Source organism: Macaca mulatta, chromosome 4 (genome assembly GCF_049350105.2).
Source record: "Macaca mulatta isolate MMU2019108-1 chromosome 4, T2T-MMU8v2.0, whole genome shotgun sequence".
NCBI lineage: Eukaryota > Metazoa > Chordata > Mammalia > Primates > Cercopithecidae > Macaca > Macaca mulatta.
The window spans coordinates 171,799,222-171,819,414 of NC_133409.1; the positions used below are offsets into that span (position 1 = coordinate 171,799,222).

Here is a 20,193-nt window from a genome sequence, read left to right on the forward strand (position 1 = left end):
CTAGGACTGAGGCAACCTCCCTCCCCGCTGCCCTGTAGAGAGCAACCCTTCTGCTTTTCCAGTGTTCTGAGAATACTTTTCCTGATTTATCGTAATGAGAACAGGCGGGAAACTAGCTACGTTGAACATGTGATGTACACGGTGGTTAATGGTGACCCGCCAGTGAGCAGGACGCCGGGACCTTGTGCAACCATGAGACTTTGCAACACCGCAGCGGAAGGCTGTCCCTCAGAGGTGTGTAGCCACCTAGGGGCCTCCTTCTATCACCCATGACTAAGTCTGCATTAGCTTAGAGCAGGGTTTCTCAGCCTTGAAACCACGAACACTCGCGGCCAGACAGTTTTCTGTTGTGGAAGACTGTCCAATGTACCGTAGAATGTTTAGGGGCCTCGCTGGCTTCTGCTCACTACATGCTAGTAGCAACCCCCTTTCCCCACCGTGTCACAATCAAAAATGTCTCCAGACATTGCTAGATGCCCCCTGTGGGAGATCATCACCCTGGGTGAGAACCTGTGACTTTAAGCACATGAGCCCTGCAGAGGATCATGTCTGAGAGGACGCCACTCCCACCACGTGCTCTTCCAGCTGGAATGGCTCTTCGTCTTTGCAGTGCCTGCTTTTCTGAAAGTGTCTCTTTATTGCTTTGTCTTCCTTCTAACACTATATCTCCCACTCCTGGACAAGTTAGTAAGGCCTGGGGGTGTAGTAAAATCACTCAGTTGGCAGTCTCCTTGCTCTGTGTCCACCCAAACAGAGTTAGGTCAGCCTTGAAAGTCACTGCAAAATATACATATCCTGAGGCCTACAAAGATTTTTGTGAGTTCACCATCCCTTTTCTAACTCTCTGGGGTACTGTGTACTACTATGTACTATGCTCAGTGTTTGCCAGCCTTGTCATATGTTTTGTCTCATTTAATCCTCAGAGGAAAAAAAAAAAAAAACTCCTGTAACATAACAGCATATCTCCTATAACTCTTAAAAAAAAGTTCCCATAAAATAGTATTGACTCCCATGCTGGGAATTAATAAGTAACTTGCCTAAGACCACCCAGGTAGTAAATGGATTTGAACTTGGTTTTTTTGGCTGCTGATCTAAGACCTTTTCTATCAATGTTTCTCTGGCTAAGTGCATGTAAGAATCACCTGTGGGTGTTTGCGAACAATGCAGGTTCCCAGGCCTTGTCCCTAGAGCCTTGGTAGGCAGGTTTAGAGCAGGCCCCTAGAATCGGAATTTGAAACAAGCAATTCCGATGATGGCGGTGCAGGTGACTGCCCCTTGAGAAACACTGAACTCCATTATTCTGTGATTCCTGGAGAGCTGTCGGGGAAAGAGAGAACAGAAAAGAGAGGAGAAGGACTGAGAGAGATTGAAAGCACTCAGACTGATGCAGGATTGAGAGGCATTGGTTCCCTCCTTCCTCTCTCGTCCTTGCAGGCTTAGCCACATGTCTGACAAGGGCAATACCATGTCCAAAACTCCACACCCATGAGATGCCCCTTGACCTCTCCTGCCTCTGTGTGCTTGGGCAGCCTGGGTGTGGGTTCCCCCAGCTCAGTCCTCAGGTGCCAGGACCCAAGCTCCCATCAGCGAACCTGACTAATTCACAAAGCAGTTCTTTTTTTTTTCCTAAAGTTCTGGGGTACATGTGCAGAACGTGCAGGTTTGTTACATAAGTGTACATGTGCCATGGTGGTTTGCTCACCTATCAACCTGTCATCTAGGTTTTAAGACCTGCATGCATTAGACATTTGTCCTAATGCTTTCCCTCCCCTTGTCCCCCACCCCCCAACAGGCCCTGCTATGTGATGTTCCCCTCCCTGTGTCCACGTGTTCTTATTGTTCAGCTCCCACTTATGAGTGAGAACATGTGGTGTTTGGTTTTCTGTTCCTGGGTTAGTTTGCTGAGGATGATGATTTCCAGCTTCATCCATGTCCCTGTAAAGGACATGAACTCGTTCATTTTTATGGCTACATAGTATTCCATGGTATATATGTGCCACATTTTCTTTATCCTGTCTATCATTGATGGGCATCAATTCACAAAGCACTTCCATTAGCTTCATTTGATTATGGAAATTAGCCCACTAACATTGCATTTGTTTGTCCACAGATGCTTTCTAAAATCCTTGGCCTTCCCTAGAGATTTTTCCTGGAATCTTTGTCTCCGCTGGCTAGATCATGAAAAACCTGGATCAGCCTTAAGTTGGATATCTGTTCATTTTTGCATTTAAATAGTCTGGCAAAGCAAGAGGTACAACACATCCTGGTTTAATGTACTTTCCAGCAAAAAGTATTAGCAAAACAATAATAATATTCAGAGGGCTCAGTTCCCAGTAGAATTCAGCACATACTCCAGATCTCCTGAGGTTCAGGTCTAGTTGAAGGGAAAGGAATGACTGAGATAGGTTTGAGTTTCAGACTTGTGTTTCTCCCAGCTCCCTTGAGAGACAAAGAAAACCTGCCGATAAACACAAAACACAGCTCATTGCTCTGCTACTTATTTGCAAGCAATCGTATGTCTGTCCTACACACCTCACCGGGCTCATGGCACTTTAAACAGCTTTCTGTGTCGGAGTCATGACTACGTGGTCCTTCACTGCTCAAACCATTGCTGCTGGTGGCCTTGGCTTTTATTTGTTAAGCTGTAACTTCAGGAAAGAGCCAATATCCTCCCTCCCTCCCTCCCTCCTTCTTTCCCTCCCTCCCTCTTTCCTTCTTTCCCTCCCTCCCTCCTTCCTTCCCTCCCTCACTCCTTCCTTCTTTCCCTCCCTTCTTCCCTTCCTCCCTCCTTCCCTCCCTTCCCTCCCTCCCTCCTTCCCTCCCTCCCTCCCTCTTTCCTTCTTTACTTCCCTCCCTCCTTCCTTCCCTCCCTCACTCCTTCCTTCTTTCCCTCCCTCCCTCCTTCCTTCCCTCCCTCACTCCTTCCTTCTTTCCCTCCCTCCTTTTCCTTCTTTCCCTCCCTTCTTCCCTCCCCCCTTCTTCCTTCCTTCCTTTCTTTGCCCCTCCATTTCTCTGCCTCTTCTTCTTCTCTTTTTCCTTCTTTCCCTATCTCCCTCCCTTCATATTCCCCCCCCCCTTTCTCTATCATGGTTAACAACACATGCTTCAACAGGTTTTTTGACCTCTTGAGAAGTATGTGGTTAAAAAGTCTCTTTGCTATTCCTGTCTTGCACCTAAGCCACCTGCCCCTACCCCACCCCTGCCATACACACATTCATACACACAAGTAAACCACTGGTACTGACTTATTGTTTTTCTTTCCAAAGTGTTTTCAACATATATGTAAGCACATTTGAATAGATGTTGTCAGCCCCCAAACGACAGCCTGTAAAACACAGTGTTTGCACCTTACACTTTCCACTCACTATTACGTCTTAGAGATCTTTCCAAACATAAAGACCTCATTCATTCTTTATTATGGCATCTTAGTACTCCAGTTGTATAGATTAGCATAATTTATGTAGCCAATCCTTTATTAACAAAAATTCAGGTTGCTTCCAATACGTGGCTATCACCAACAATGTTGTAGCATGTAGCCCTGCACTATGTCTTTCTGCACATGTGCCAGTCTGTGTGCAGCATAAACTCCTGAGGACGGCACTTGGGGATGCGTGGGTGTGCACACGTGCAGCCTGGATAGATATGAACAAATCGCTCGTCGTAGGCACTGCGTGACCCTCTCTTCACCAATAGCACAACAGGGCGTGGCAGTCCCTATTGCAACGAGTTCCTGAGACTTTCCTGGGATAAGAAAAAGGTGAGGGAGTATAGAAGGTTATTTAATTGGAAGTCCAAGTTCCCCCTCTCACTTCCCATAGCTGCAACCATCAAAATTCTCAAATCCGATTCTTTATTATACAACCCAAGAAAGATGTATTTTTATATTTAGAATTGTAACCTAATGAATTAAGATTTTTTTGACTGTGAGTAACAAAATACAGTTCAACTCAGCTTGGCGGCGGGCTGGGGGAGAAAGAGGGGCAGGGGGTGGTCACTGTAAGGAGAAGGACACGTTTCATGGTACTGGACGCAGGAGTGCAGCCACGCTCCCAGAAGGGACAGCATCTAGGAGCTGAGAGACCCCAGAACAGCTGGGGATACAGGGCCTGTCACCCATTGCTGCTTCTATTTGGGTCTTCTTTCTTGAAATATTTTTTTCCTGTCTTCTCTTCAATCCTTACAACAGGTACAGGTGGAAGCTCACAGTGACCAAATTCACAGTTGGAGAGACTCACTGACTTTGTGTGCACGTGTGCATGTTTGTGTGTGAGTGTGAGTGTGTGTGTGTGAGTGTGCATGAGTGTATCAGTGTGAGAGTATTCACTTGTTAGTGCGAGTGTGCACCAGTGTGTGAGTGTGCATGTTAGTGTGTGAGTGTGTGTGACTCCATGTGAGTGTGCGTGTGCGAGTGTGCACGAGTGTGAGTGTGAGAGTGTGTATGTTAGTGTGCATGTGTGTATGTGAGTGTGTCAGTGTGTGAGAGTGTGTGACTCCATGTGAGTGTGCGTGTGCGAGTGTACATGTGCGAGTGTGCACGAGTGTGAGTGTGAGAGCGTGTATGTTAGTGTGCATGTGTGTATGTGAGTATGTCAGTGTGTGAGAGTGTGAGTGCACGGGATGCTTTTCTGCTTTGATTTCCCGTTCCCAGAAAAGGGTGTTGGCCCTGAACTTGGGACCAGGCCCCCATGCCTGGGCCAGGCAGCTGTGAACAGCAGAGCTTGGTTATATTGTCCAAGCCGAAATGTGGGTCCTGCTGTTCGGAGTGGGCAGAAGAGCCAGGGGAATCTCTCCAAGCTGGGCAGATATTCCACATAGCATCTGCACAGCCACAAATACAGTTGTTTATCTTTGTCACTTTAATTTTATAACAAACACATTATAAAAACAAGGCAGAAACATAATGAACTCTAAGTGTCTAATAAATCTCTCGGTTAAATGGCCCTAGTGGTTTCTGAAGTTATCCCAGAATAGGATAATGGCAGAAATGAAGCAGGTATAAACTGGACAAATTCTCACCTCTCCTGTTGTTTCTTTTCAGCAGATAGTTTCCTAAAAACTGGGTTATCAGAGACACTTTTTTAGAGTAAAACAATTTTTTTTACATTTTTGAAAACAAAACTTCTCTCCCATGAATATCCAGAAAGACCATACATTTCAGGGCCGGCCTACAGGACATATTTCAAAATGACATGTAATGTCATTTTAGAAGAGTGAGCTGGTTTTTTTTTTTTTTTTAACTTAAAGACAAAATGGCCAGGGAAAAAGCTGCCAAGTCTCTGAGTAATCTTATTGAGGGTTCAGTTTTCTAAGTATGACCTTATGCTAGCAACAGCCCCTGAGTAACAAGAAAACAAGCCAAGCTAGGAAGCCTTGTTTCTATGAGACAAATTTGTAAGACAGCAAAGTCTGAAGGTGAATTCTAATTATGTAACATGAATGAGTCATCAATGCCGTCAGAGATCACAGACAATGAAGCAGTGACCCGCCGTCTCCCCACATTTGCAAAGCACACAGGCTCTGTTTCTCATCCCCCCCACACCTTCCTCTCACCCTCCCTTCCTTCCTTCTTTTCTATTTTTCTCTTTTCTTTTCCATTTTGTGCTGCATTACTCAGGGTTCTCCAGAGAAACAGAACCAATAGGATGCACATATATATTTAGAAAGTGATTTCTTGTAAGAACTTGGCTCATATGATCACGGAGGCGGGCAGGTCCCAAGATCTGCAGGATGAGTCGGCAAACTGGGGACCCAGGAGAGCTGATAGTGTGGTTCCTGTCTGCGTCTGAGGGTGTGGGACCCAGCAGAGCTGATCACGTAGCTCTAGCACAAAGGCCAGCAGTCTTCTGACCCAGGAAGATCTGATGTCTCCATTTAAGTCCAAAGGTGAGAAAAAGCCAATGTTCTAGTTCAAAGACAACCAAGCAGGAGGATTTCTCTCTTACTCAGGGGAAGGTCCACCTTTTTCTTCTATTCAGGCCTTCTACTGATTGAACAAGGCCCACCCACATCGGGAGGGCCACCCGCTTTACCCAATCTACTGATATACACATTAATCTCATTTCAAAACACCCTCATGGGAACACCCAGAATAATGCTTGCCCAAATGTCTGGACATCCTGTGGCCCAGTCAAGTGGACATGTAGAACTAACTATCACATGTGCCTTCCTGTTCTTGGGTGCACTGGTCACACATGCTATCACCCATTTCCCGTTTATAATCTTTTCTTTACAGCAAAGTTTCTAGAAAGAGAAGTCTAGACTCTGTCTGCAGTTTCTCATCTCTCATTCGCAGGTCAACCCAGCGACAGTTGGTGCCTGTCCCCATCATTTTGTTGAAACTGATCTCAAGAATCTCCAAAATCTAATTGTCAAGTTATTTCCTCTCATCTTTGTGTAATAACACACCATCCTGAATCTCCTCCAGCCCTCTTTCTTCTGTGTGGCCCTCTAGGAGTGATAGTCCCCAGGATCCTGCCATCTTCCTCTCTCTCTTTTTTTTTAATTTATTTTTTTTGAGACAGAACCTCACCCTGTTGCCCAGGCTGGAGTGCTCACTGCAACCTCCACCTCCCAGGCTCAAGCGATTCTCCTTCCTCAGCCTCCCGAGTAGCTGGGATCACAGGCCCGCACTCCCATACCCAGTTAAATTTTGTGTTTTTAGTAGAGACAGGGTTTCACCATGTTGGCTGGGTTGGTCTCAAACTCCTGACCTCAGGTGATCTGCATTGGCCTCCCAAACTGCTGGGATTACAAGTGTGAGCCACCATGCCTGGCCCCCTATCTCATTTAAAAAGCTCTGTCTGGCTGATGTTATAAGCGCTCTTGCTTTAACCACCAGCTCTAAGCTCATGACTGTAAAATATCTGTCTTCAACATTCTCTCTCTCTGAATCTCAGACTTGGGATATATAACTGCTTACAGATTCTCTCCCCATTGGACATTCTCCACATGAAACTGGAACTTAACATGCCACATTCAAATTCACCATTTCCCCCATAGACTCAATTTTTAATTTCTTCTTTCTCAGAATGATACTAGCATCCATGCAGTCTCCAAAGGTTTTTTCGGGAGACATTTATGACCAATGGCTCCCTTGTAATTCAAATCAGTTACTATGCTCTTTTGGTTCTCCTTGCTAAATATCCATTTCCTCTCCTCTTCACTGTACCTGTCTCCGGCTTAATCTGAACCTTCCTTATAATTCTTATCTGGAGCACAGCTTTATAATGGATTTCTCTCCACCTCCATTTCAACTGCCGCTTTAATGAATTAGCGACTATTTTCAGTGTGATTCTTATGCAAGAAAATGTAATCAAGTTAATTCCCAATGAAAGCGTTTCCAAGCCTACCCCATTGCCTTTAGGATACAATGTGAAGACAATTGCAACAGTCCGGGAAAGAGGCTGTGAGCTAAGACAGAGGCAACTGAGATGGAGACACAGGGCAGAATGAAGGGAGCTGGGTGATCCTACAAGCTAGAAATGCCAAGATCCCATTACTGGTGAGACGATCAGACGTGGGAGTGAGAGTAAAGGGAGATGAAGGAAATCCTCTCCATCTTGACTTTGATAATAAAGTGAATCATAGTCTTGTCCTCTGAGCTGGGGAACTCTAGATCCTGACTTTCCTCAAAGCAAACAGCAAGTGAACTTACTTGGGTGGGGCACCCTGTCTGGGGAAGCAAAGCCTTCAGGAAACTCAAAGGTCTGCGTAGAGATGAATCAGAGACCCAATAATGAAGAAATCAAAATTAATACCAGATGGGTGAAGGAGGCAGTTGAAAGCCCTTGTAAATAGTCAGCGTCCAAGAGCACTGGAGGAGTGGAAGGTGCCACAAGCAATGCTCTTCTGCCAGGAGATTCCTAAAAATCTGCTGGCAAAGACCAGAGAAAGAATCAGAGCCATGTGCCCAGCAAGACATTACCTAAGCTCAAAAGGGTTTAAAGGACTTATAACCCTGCCTTTTACCCTCAATTATTTCATGATCACCACCATGCCCTTTTTCCTGGTCAGGTGGTTGGCAGTAGTTTGGAATATCTTGCTGTTTGTAGAACACGTTAAAGCATGAACGATGTGTTGCTTTGCCTTCAGGGTGCATATTTGGATGCACTCACAGATGAACTAATAGCTTTTTTCATCTCACTTTCCTTATTGAGTCTTGCCCATTTACAACAAAGGAAAGGCTTGTTTTGTAGATCTTTAAAACACACCTGAGGATTTTGAATTCATTTATAAGCCAATCCCCTCTAGTGATCATTCAGTAAGAACCAAAGTCATTTGCAAAGCTATACACCAACAACATGTAAACTGGTTAAATGGAGCCAAACCACCCAATTTGACTGTTCAGCCAAATTCAAGTACGTCCAATGCATTGGGATATTAAATCCCAATAAATTCTTCTTTGGCATGGCCTGACAAGGTCACTGGTATTTATTGGTTGCTTTTATACAAATGGAAAGAAATATATCATAACCAAAAAGTTTTCCCAGGCAACCTTGGTAGAATCTTGCATGAGACCCAAGAGCGGGCTGAAGAACACGATCTTTGCTGCCAAAGAGCAACCTTTTGCTCTGCAAGCAGGTGGCTGATGAGCTGTTTTATGAAGGGTTTAATGATCTCTGTCTGCCTTAGTTACCTACCAAAATAAACTGTGTGAATCCCATCGTGGTAGAAGGACTGACTCCCTCATCAACTGCCAAGCAAAATCTTGGTAGGGCTCCACAGCCTGGGGAAATAAAGTTGCTAAGGAAGACAAGTCAGTGACTCTGTAGTTTCAAGGGACCTCTGCTTCAGATACTGTCAGCAGCCCAGGAAGTAGCTCTGCTGGCTGCATTGATCCTGGGCCCAGAATTACCCTCAGGCAGAACCATCAGGAAGACAGAGCTAAATCAGTCTCCATTCCCTTAGGACACTACTCATTTGGCGACAGGCTAACCAGAGAGCTTCACTCAATTTATAACATTCATAACTGATAAAGGCCTTTTCTGGTATCCCACTAATTATATATCCAGGTTATAACCTAAATAAGATACAAAACTGAGGATGTATTTTTGTGTGATTTCTTTATTTTACACACGAGGAAACTGAGACTCAGGAATGGCTGAATTGCCCAAAGTTGCACACCTGAGAGTAGAGCCCAGGCCTCCTGACTTCCCACTGTGAACACCATCACAAGCTGCCAGCTGCACATGGCTGAATGGGAGTTACAGAAGTTTGGAAAACCTGGTGTATCTCTGCAGCTGCCATGTGGCTTTCCATCAAGGACCTTAAATATAAGGGTCAGATATCAGACTAGAGGAACACCCAAGGAGGGATGAGAAAAAACGTAGACTGGATGGTCCACAAGCCTCAGTGTAGGAAATGAAGTGGATTAGCCAGGAAATGAGGAATCTAGACTATTTTGAGGGGGGCATAAAAGCTGCCTTGCTCAATCCTGCTTATTTCAATCTATAGAGAGAACCGCCCTACGAGCAGAAGCCCTGCCATTTTTACCCATGCGTGAGCCAAGAGTACGTCTTCCTTCATCCATATTTCTAGCTTTCTCCCTACACTCTCCTTTCTTTGGAAGGAAGTTATTTTCCTTTCCTATCACTGAAAATTCTAACAGAGCCCCACTGAGAGTCTTCTTCATCCTAGGTCCTCATTTAAAGCAAAATTTTACTGAGCACTTACTATGCACCAGGTGCTCAGCTGGGGTAACAAAGATGGAGCAGTCACAGTTAGAATCCACAAGGATCTCCTCATCTAAAGGTCCTGTTTATGTAGAGTGCTTGCTTGCACCATGTGGACAGTGAGCATACTTCTAAACCCCAAATCTCAACATATGGTCCAAGAAAAGACTGCTTTTCTAATTTGCAAATGTTTTATGTGAGTTTCTTTAAAAGGCTTACAAATTGAATTGTGTTAGTAAGTCCTATAACAAGTTCCTTTACTAGAAAAAAATAACTTTTATTAAATCAGGATTTTTGAGAAAAGTCTGTACTCTGTGTTCACCAAATCCATATGCTTTAACTTGTAAAACCTCCCTGTAATCACAGTCTATTGCAGTTGGGAAGGATCTGAAATGTCACCTAACAACAACAATTTTTTAAAACAAATTTTAAATTTTTTAAACAACAATTTTTTAAAACAAATTTTAAATTTAAAATTTAAATTGTTTTAAATTTTTTAAAACAATTTTTTAAAACAAATTTTACTGTGACTTCCAAAATAGTAAAATAGTTAAAACTGGCACCTCTCTCCTAAAAAATGATGAGCTTGTTTACTCTTCCTGTTGCAAATGAGGAAACTGAGATCCAAAAAGAGTGAGAATTCAAAGGTCTCAAAGAAAGTTATTTGCAGAGTGAGGGTAGGAACATAGGATCCTTTCCTACTCTCTTTCCACCCATTCATCCATCCATCCATCCATCCATCCTTCCATTCACTTACCCACCCACCCATCTGTCTATTCATCTATCCACCCATCTATCCATCCATCCACCCATTCACCTATCCATCCACCCATCCATCTATTCATTCATTTGCCATCCATCCATCCATCTACCCACTCATCCATCCATTCACCTACCCATCCATCCACCCACCCATCCATCCACCCACCATCCATCTATTCAACCATCCATCCACCATCTATCCACCCATCCATCTATTCATTAATCCACCCATCCATTCAACCATCCACCCATTCATCTATTCATACGTCCATCTATCCACCCACCATCTATCTATTCATTTATCCATCCATCCATCATATATCCACCCACTGATCTACCCATCTATCTAGATATTCATCTATCTACCCATCCACCCCCCATCCATCTATTCATCCATCCATTCATCTACCCATCCCTCTGTCTACCCACTAATCCATCTATCCATCCATCCACTTCACAAATCTTCAATAAGCCCTGGGGGTCCTGCACTTGAAAGAAAGGTAGACAGAGGCCAGACCATGTATGGCCTTATGAGTCATCTTAAGAATTTTGGACACTGTCTTAAGAACAATAAGAAAAACATTGCAGTACTTTTTGTTTTGCTTGAGTTTAGGGATTTTGTTTCAAAAATATTTTATTGTAGAATGTTTCAAAATTAGAAAGAGTAGTATCAATTACCTAGATTCAATAATTCTCAGCACATGGAAAACCTTGTTTTACTGTCTCCCCACTCTCCCCACCCCACTGGATTATTGGTCTGCAAATACTCAGTGTGAATCTTCAAACGATAAGGACTCTTTTTTATATATATATATACATATATATATATATATACACACACACACACACACACACACACATATAATATAAAATCATAATACCATTATCAAACTTAAAACATTTCCATAGTAATTCCATAATATTAAAAATTCCATCAGTTGACTAAAAAACCTCAGGGATTGGTAACTCACGTGACACAGTTGACATTTTAGAGACATTAGCTCTGGCTGCAGCATGAAGAAAGGATTGTAGAGAGATGAGCCAAGTCTCAAAGGCCAATGCAGTAATCCAGATGAGAATGGAAGTGGCCTGAACATGACAGCAGTAGGGACAGAGAGGAATGGAGAGGTACAATAGCACTGCAGGAGGCATCATTGAAAGGACATCTTGAAAGCCATGGGGAAGATGGACAATGGAGACCATTAGGATGAGGCCTAGCATCTAGTGTGGGTGGTGGTGCCATTCACTGAGAGGAGACCAAAGCTGAAAATATCCATTTGGATTAGCAGATGGGGTGTGTCTTTTGGAGAGGTGGAGCACAAGGTGGGAGAGGGACATCAAGGGAAGCTGTCCAGGGCCAGTTGGAGAGAAGACCCGGGCTGGAGAGACAGGTTTGGGAGTCCTGAAGCTGTAGGTGGAAACTGAAGTTGTGGTTGCAGGTGGTGAAAGCAGAGGAGGCTGAGGACAGAACTGGAGGCTCAGTGCCATGATGGGAGATGAAGAGAAACACCCAGACAGACTAGCACCAAGGAAAGAGCATCATTTAAAAGGGGAAACATGGTCAATGATGTCAAATTTTGCAGAGATGTCAAGTAAAGTCAGACTCAAAGTGGTCCACTGGGTTTAGGAAAAAGGATTTAGAACAAAGGGTGTTGGGAAGAGCCCCTTTGGTGAGGTAGAGAAAACAAACACCAGACGGTCACCAGTGAAAACAGAAGAACTGGAAGTTCCTCCGCACCCAACCCAAAGTGCTAGCATTACAGGCGTAAGCCACCGAGCCCGACCCAGTCTGTGATACTTTATTATGGCAGATCTAACAAACTAATACAGCTGGGCACTGTGATTAACGTGGTACTTCCTTCTTCTTATTTAATGTTCACAACAATCTCATGCGGTAAGTGCTCCTGCATCTCCTTTTCTAGATGAAGAGATTGAAGCTTACAGAGGGAAACACGCTAACTTGCATAAGGTGGGAAAGTTAATAAGCAGAATTCTAATGCAGTTTCCCAGGGATGCTGTCACTAAGCACCACAGACTGCGGGGCTTAAACAGAAATTGATTGTTTCACAGCTCGGGAGGCTGGAAGAGACCAAGGGGTCGGTAGGGTTGGTGACTCGAGAGGGCTGTGAGGAAAGAATCTGCCCGTGTTTCTTCATATCAACTTTCCTCTGCATATTACTCCTCTTTACAAGGACATCAGTCCAGTTGGATGAGGGGCCCACCCTGCTCTGGTAGGACCTCATCTGAACTAATTACATCTGCAATGACTTTATTTCCAAATAAGGTCCCATTCTGAGATACTGGGGATGAGGAATTTAACACATTAATTTGGGGGGACACAATTCAACCCTCCTGCCCTGCTTGGATGAAGGCCATGCGAGCTGAAGGACTCAGTCAGCTAGGGGAAAACCTGACTTCAGGGTGTTAAAGGAAAGGCATGACTGCTGGGAGCAAGTCAGGAGAGAGGTCATATACGGAGAAAAGTCCCGTAGAAGGCAAGACAGGATGGCATTGAGTGACAGGTGGAGGGATTCACTTGGGCATGAGAGGAGACATTTTCCTTATTGTCACAAGGATGCGGGAAGGAAAAAGGGATGAGTTGAAATGTGAAGTGAATCTGCAGATGTGGAGGAGGGAAGTTGAGGAAGTTCATTTCAGAGGGCTCCTGCTTTCTTTGTGGAGCAGGTGGGGAGACTGCCTACGGAGGTTAACAGCAGGGTTTAAGATTGGGGCACGGAAGACGGACAGGCAATAAAACCAGAGACGTTGGAAAACGTGGCGAAAGTTTGAAACATCCACTGTGTATAAACTGCAGCAGCCTGCTGTGTCTAGAATAGGCCCCATTCAATGTAGCATTGCAGAAGATAATCTACTCTCCTTTTAATTAGGAAAATAGGAGAACAGGAAGGTGAGATGGCCAGGGAACTCCAGAGGGTTGCCTGACAGCAACAAGGATCTAGATGGCATTGGTGACCGTGAGTTTGCAGTGGCACCGTCTGCAGGGTGTGCGGTTTTTGCCAGCCATGCTCAATAGCTGGGCGATTGATGCAGAGTAAGTAAACAGTTGAGCTCATCCAAGGCTGGGCTTTGGCCAGGGCAATGCATGAAAAGGACAAACGGCAAGGAGGTTGAGTATATTGGCAAGAGGAGGGTGAAGTGGGGAAGCTCAGGGGTTCAGTGGGCAGAGAGGGAAGTGGGCATGTGAGGAGGCTGTGGCTATTTCTGCTGAAGAGGCCTGCTCATGGCCCTTGCTTTTGGAGCACATGGCTGTTGCTGCTTCCTGGAGGAAGACACGCTGTCAGATGTGGCATACTAATGAGCTGCAGGCTAACAGGCTCCCCAGCTGGTCTCCCTCTTCTGCAGTGGTCCTGACTGGTCCCAGCTGGGCAATTCAGCAATCTGTGCTCAGTGCTGCCACAACTCTCAGAGCATGCTCTGGGGACACACACCCCTGGGAAAGGATGAGGTGGGTACCAGCTGCCTTCCTAGTGGCGTGTCGATGTATCCCTGGGTCAGTCTGTTCATTTCTCTGTTATTTTAAAATGCTGTATGGGCTGACTCTGTTTACATCTTGGATTTTATTACTGTAATCTTCTAAGACTACCAATCTTCCTTTAGCTGCCATATTTCAAATAAAAGCTATAGATATTATTATAAATATTATTGATGTTACTAATATTATTAGCAGTCAACTTGAAACTCTAAGTTACCATATTCACTTCAGTATCTTCATATACAAATAATAGAGAAAAAAACCATTAATGTTTTACAGGGGTGGTGACACACTACTATTATTCCTAGTACAAAATGGTCAACATTTTAAAAATATATACTAAATATTGTCAGAAGCAATGGGAGCTACTATACCTTGTTGATGAGAATATCAATTGATACAACCACTTTGGAAACAGTTTGGTATTTTCTGTTAAAGCTGAAAACAAAGCGGGCAAGGTGCTATGAGCCTGTAGTCCCAGCTACTCAGGAGGCTGAGGACAGAGAATCCCTTGAGGCAACCTGGACAACACAAAGAAACAAGGAAGGCAGGAAGGCAGGAAGGCAGGAAGGGATGGATGGAAACCTATCATCCAGCAATTCCATATAAACACAACAGAAACAGATAAAGATCTGTGTAGCATTATTATTCATAATGGGCTAGTACTGGAAACAACACAATTGTCCATGAACATTATTAATAGAATGGAAAAATGCTGGCATATCCATACAGTGGAATACCATACAGCAATGCAAATTACAAACTACAGCTATAGGCAATAACATAGATGTATTGCTCAAACATAATGCTGAGTGGGAGAAGCCCACACAAAAGAACTTATGCTGTGATCCATTTATCCAAAGTTTAAAAACAGGGGAAGTCACTTTATCGTATAGGAGTGCCAAGTGACATAGTAAAGCACAGAGAAAACTAAGGAGGGAATGACCAGAAGAGTCCGGATAGTCACCTGTGGGCAGGCCCACCCTCAACAGAAAACTGGCACATTCAGTAATTGAGGACATATAAATATACTTTAGACACTGCTTTGCTTATATACAAATAAAAATCTGCAATATATGTCATATGGAATTATTCTTTTCCTTTGACATGACTTCAAAGTACATATTATCTGATTCTTATCATGAGTTTAAAACAAAGGATCAATGTCTGACATTCTTCCAAATAATAAATTGACAGGATTCCTTGGAGCATTACAAAGAAGTTTTTTTGTGGGGCTTAAGGTAAAAGTACAGATGGAGAACTGCATGTTATGGGCCTAATATTGTATTGTATTATAAAATTGTAAATTGTAAAATTATAAATTAAACTGACAAGCTGTTAAATAAAAGATGTCCCATCCTCCTACTTGGACAAATATCTCTTCATAGTGACCTGAGAAACCACGTTGGATCTTAGAATTCTTGGACTGCTTGGATCTTCCTGCTAGAACATGTGCCACAGGAAGAAGCTTCCCCTAGATCCAGCCATCCACCCTCATGCCCCAGCCCTGTTCCATCCCATAACCCAAGGGCCTTGGTGCTCATATATATCACTCTTGAGCCCTCAAGTCTAAACTTCACCCGTGGCCTTTTACAAATATCTGCCTCCAGGTTCCCCTCAGGAAGAAGGACGTAAAGACGAGCCCACAAAGACCAGGAAGTAAGTTTGGAATCATTTGAACAGGAAGTCCCAATGTCCTGGTCCTTGGCGCGGGGTCTCAAAAGGGAGACATGGGTCTCAGGTAGGCGTGGTCTCTTGGTCCCACAGACCTCTTTCCCCTTCAGAAAGTGCATGGCTGGAGGAAAGATGGAAGCCCAAAAGCACAAGGCCCAACAGAGTACCCGGTGCATGTGGATAAGGGTAGTACCTCCTCTATGGGAAAGAAAGAGGTCACATTGGAAAGGGCACTTGGAAAGCTTCTGGAGTCCTGGCAGTACTCTATGTCTTGACCTGCGTGGCTGTTAAATTTATGACAATTTATTAAGCTATACATTCATTTTATACAGTTTTCTATATGTGTGTTATATTTCCCAGTAAAGAATTAATGATGTGTGTGTATGTGTGTGTGTGTGTGTATATATATATATATATATAAAATTTCTGGTACTGTAGTTTATGGTATCCCCATAGACAAATCAGCTCTGAGAGGTTGCCTTACAAGCGCAGACACCTTGGGCAGTTAAAATGCCTCAAGGTGTGAGTACCTAAAGAAGCAATAGACAGGACGCTGGAAACGCAGTAACTCTCCCTTCTGGTTCTCCACCCCGTGTGGGGCCAAGATACTGGGGAAACCACACATGGGTTCAGGCAGAGCAAATGAGTCATGGGCCCGTGTCCTCTTGCCTAGCCACTGCAAGTGCCTCAGAGGAAAATTCCTTTTTGCCCCTCCTAGCCAAGACTATAAACACTGTGTTTATCAAACTGAAATTACAGGAGGCTGTTCCCATCCTGGTAGAAGCGAAAGGAGACCAACTCCCAATTATCCTGTTTGGAAAAGAGTTCTAGGAAGACTTCCTCCTAAGGGCAGCTGCATAGGTTCATTAAATTGTTTGCTGAGCTTCTATTATGTGCCAGGCACAATTCTTATTTTTCTGCTTCCCCTTTTAAAGCAACTTCTTACATTATTCTTGATAGGAAAACACCGTCCTTTTACAAAGATTCACATTACCAATTCTCAAAAAGATATTCATGTGCCCTGTGTGGTTTAAATATGAGGGTTTTTCTAAGAATATACATCCCAACTATAACCTACAAATGCATACACATACACACACACATACCACCTCAAAACAGGCTTCCAGCTGCAAGACGTTGAAAGAGAAGTGAAAAATTGGCCAGTACTAACTCACCGAAAGCCCAGTCCATGTTTTTCCCAAAAAAATCAAATTCTGGGCTTTGCATCTAAGCTATTTAAAAGCCACATTTCCAAAACACTAGTTTTTCTCCTTTTCTGGAAACAAGAAAAGCAGATGGCTCCAGCGACCTTCGCAAGGCTGCTGGTAAGAGGTAGAGTCAGCCACATCTTGTGGCTTCAAAATGATAAAAGCAGTAACATATTAAGTTGGTTTAAAGGGGGATGGTGAGGCCATAGGGATGGGAGAGTAGAAAACAATCAGTGAAATCGATGACCATACTAAAACTGTAGGTTACAGGCAAGGAAATTTCACTCTCACCTCTACTATCCATACAAAACACCTGGCAAACATCTACCCATCTCTCAAGACTCCATTCAAGATTGACCTTCTTCCTTTGTGCCCTCACCGGACCCACTGCACATTTGACCCGAAATGATGTAACATTTTATTGTGCGGTATTTTTGTTTGTTCAGTGAGACTGTGGGATCCTTGAGGACATTACTATAGTTTATGCGTCTTTGAAGTTCCAACTAAAGCATAGTAAGAACCCCATAAATGCTTTCTTTGATTGCATGAATGAATGGATGATGGATTCCATTCACGAGACTATGGATTTGGCTTTTCCAACTGCTCTGATGCAATCCCTAAATGATGAAAAGCATCTCAATTTTTTTCAGAGTTTACCAACCTTTCCATCTCTATCTCCTGTTTTCAGATTCAGTAAGCTGTGAGGTCCGTAATGTCAGACACTGGCAAACATCACGTGTTCTTCAAGTAGAGTTATGAAAACGAAGAAACTGGTCGGCAGAGTAAAACGTCGGAATTGTCCTTTCCAAGATCCAGAGCCGCAACATTCCTTGGGGGAAAATGTGGACAAGGGTGAGTACTGAGAGAAAAAAACAGACAATTCGTGATTCCCCTTTTTCCAGTTTGCTCAGCCCCTGCAATAATAATACAAATAGTGGGGAGTTTTTTGCTGGTTTTTTTTTTTTTTTGGTTTGTTTTTGTTTTTGTTTTTGTTTTGGTCATACATACCTGCAACTAACATTTGGGGAAAATACTGTTTAGACTGCCAGATTTTGCTCTGTTAGGTGAATTTTTTACATGGATACACTGATGCCCACAGGGCATCCTCTTCCATCCTGAAATCTCTGGGGAAGCAGTCTTCTGGGATGCAGATTGATTATTCCAATTAGCATAATGGTGCCTGAGCAAGCCTGGAAGTTATACCCACTGAACTACTCATTCAGAAGCTGATCGCCCAGGTTTGGAAATAGCCAGTTCTTCGGTGCCTTGTTTCTCTGTTTGCCAGTCACCTTTAAACCATTCAACTTCCATTCGGCCATTCCTCAAGAAAATCAACTTGGCCTGGGGTACAGTGTACGATTAAAATAATCAATTTTTCTATCTAACCAAGGCTTCCTAAAGGTTTTATGAAAATTCATAGAAGAAATGATGTGTAATTTTACCTATTAGTTGGCCTCTAAAGGAGGTAGGCATAGTCGCATGGCATAGTGGCAATGAGGGTCACAAAGATCTGAGTTTTGGTCCTTGCTTTTCTGTTTAGTAGTAGAGTTGACCTTAAGCCAGTGACCTGACCCTTTTGAATCTCTGTTTCTGCGTTTATAAAATGGTGACAGGAAGATTGTTCAGAGGATGAAATGAGAAAATGCACATAGAGTAATTCGTGCTTCAAAAAAAAAAAAAAAAAAAGGTGAATTCCCTTATCTGTTGAGATTGATCAACTGTTTTCTGTATCTCAGAGAATCAATCATCAACTGCACACAAATGAAAAAGCTCTGGGCACCACATCAAGCCAAGGACAGCCCCATCTCCTTTCTGGGGAAAGGTTCCAAGTTAAATATAACGAGAAATGTTTTCTTTAAATAATTTGATAAGCAACAAAAAGATTTCCCTGGAAGGCATTAAATACAAGTTTGATTGTCATATCACAGTGATTTTTTAAAATTATACTTTAAGTTCTAGGGTACATGTGCACAACGTGCAGATTGGTTACATAATTATACATGTACCATGTTGATTTGCTGCACCCAACAACTTGTCATTTACATTAGGTATTTCTCCTAATGCTATCCCTTCCCCAGGTCCCCACCCCCCAGCAGACCCCGGTGTGTGATATTGACCGCCCTGTGTCCATGTGTTCTCGTTGTTCAACTCCCACCTATGAGTGAGAACATGTGGTGTTTGGTTTTCTGTCCTTGTGATAGTTTGCTTAGAATGATGGTTTCCAGCTTCATCCATGTCCCTGCAAAGGACATTAACTCATCCAATTTTATGGCTGTATAGTATTCCATGGTGTATATGTGCCACATTTTCTTAATCCAGACTATCATTGATGGACATTTGGGGTGGCTCCAAGTCTTTGCTATTGTGAAGAGTGCTGCAATAAACATATGTGTGCATGTGTCTTTATAGTAGCATGATTTATAATCCTTTGGGTATATACCCAGTAATGGGATCACTGGGTATTTCTAGTTCTAGATCCTTGAGGAATTGCCACACTGTCTTCCACAATGGTTGAACTAATTTACACTTCCAACAACAGTGCAAAAGCATTCCCATTTCTCCACATCCTCTCCAGCATCTGTTGTTTCCTGACTTTTTAAGGATCGCCATTCTAACTGGTATGAAAGGTATCTCATTGTCATTTTGATTTGCATTTCTCTGATGACCAGTGATGATGAGCATTTTTTCATGTCTGTTGGCTGCGTAAATGTCTTCTTTTGAGAAGTGTCTGTTCATATCCTTTGCCCACTTTTTGATGAGGTTGTTTATTTCTTGTAAATTTGTTTAAGTTATTTGTAGATTCTGGATATTAGCCCTTTGTCAGATGGGTAGACTGCAAAGATTTTCTCCCATTCTGTAGGTTGCCTGTTCACTCTGATGATAGTTTCTTTTGCTGTGCAGAAGCTCTTTAGTTTAATTAGATCCCATTTGACTATTTTGGCTTTTGTTCCCATTGCTTTTGGTGTTTCAGTCGTGGTCTTTGCCCACGTCTATGTTCTGAATGGTATTGCCTAGGTTTTCTTCTAGAGTTTTTATAGTGTTTAAGTCTTTAATCCATCCTGAGTTAATTTTTGTATATGGTGTAAGGAAGGGATCCAGTTTCAGCTTTCTGCTTTCTACATACAACTAGCCAGTTTTCCCAGCACAATTCATTAAATAGGGAATCCTTTCCATATTGCTTGTTTTTGTCAGGTTTGTCAAAGATCAGATGGTTGTAGATGTATGTTGTTATTTCTGAGGCCTCTGTTCTGTTCCACTGGTTTAAATATCTGTTTTGGTACCAGTACCATGCTGCTTTGGTTACTATAGCCTTATAGTATAGTTTGAAGTCAGGTAGCATCATGCCTCCAGCTTTGTTCTTTTTGCTTAGGATTGTCTTGGCAAT

The 20,193-nt window shown here is 43.2% G+C and overlaps 1 protein-coding gene and 1 long non-coding RNA gene across 3 annotated transcripts in view; one reads left to right on the forward strand and one right to left on the reverse strand.

The window, feature by feature from the left end:
- NEDD9 (neural precursor cell expressed, developmentally down-regulated 9) overlaps positions 1–20,193 on the forward strand; it is a 201,339-nt gene that overhangs the window by 59,689 nt on the left and 121,457 nt on the right. For both annotated transcript variants that reach the window (XM_001088846.5, XM_078000958.1), the window contains one exon: positions 17,497–17,660. In XM_001088846.5, coding sequence (XP_001088846.3) covers positions 17,649–17,660 — 12 coding nt within the window. In that variant the 5' untranslated portion in view covers positions 17,497–17,648. The remainder of the gene's footprint in view (positions 1–17,496; positions 17,661–20,193) is intronic.
- The window catches only part of LOC114677708 (uncharacterized), a 126,869-nt gene that overhangs the window by 14,419 nt on the left and 92,257 nt on the right, over positions 1–20,193 (reverse strand). Inside the window, exon 3 of the long non-coding RNA XR_003729139.2 lies at positions 17,470–17,637. This is a non-coding gene — a long non-coding RNA (uncharacterized LOC114677708). The remainder of the gene's footprint in view (positions 1–17,469; positions 17,638–20,193) is intronic.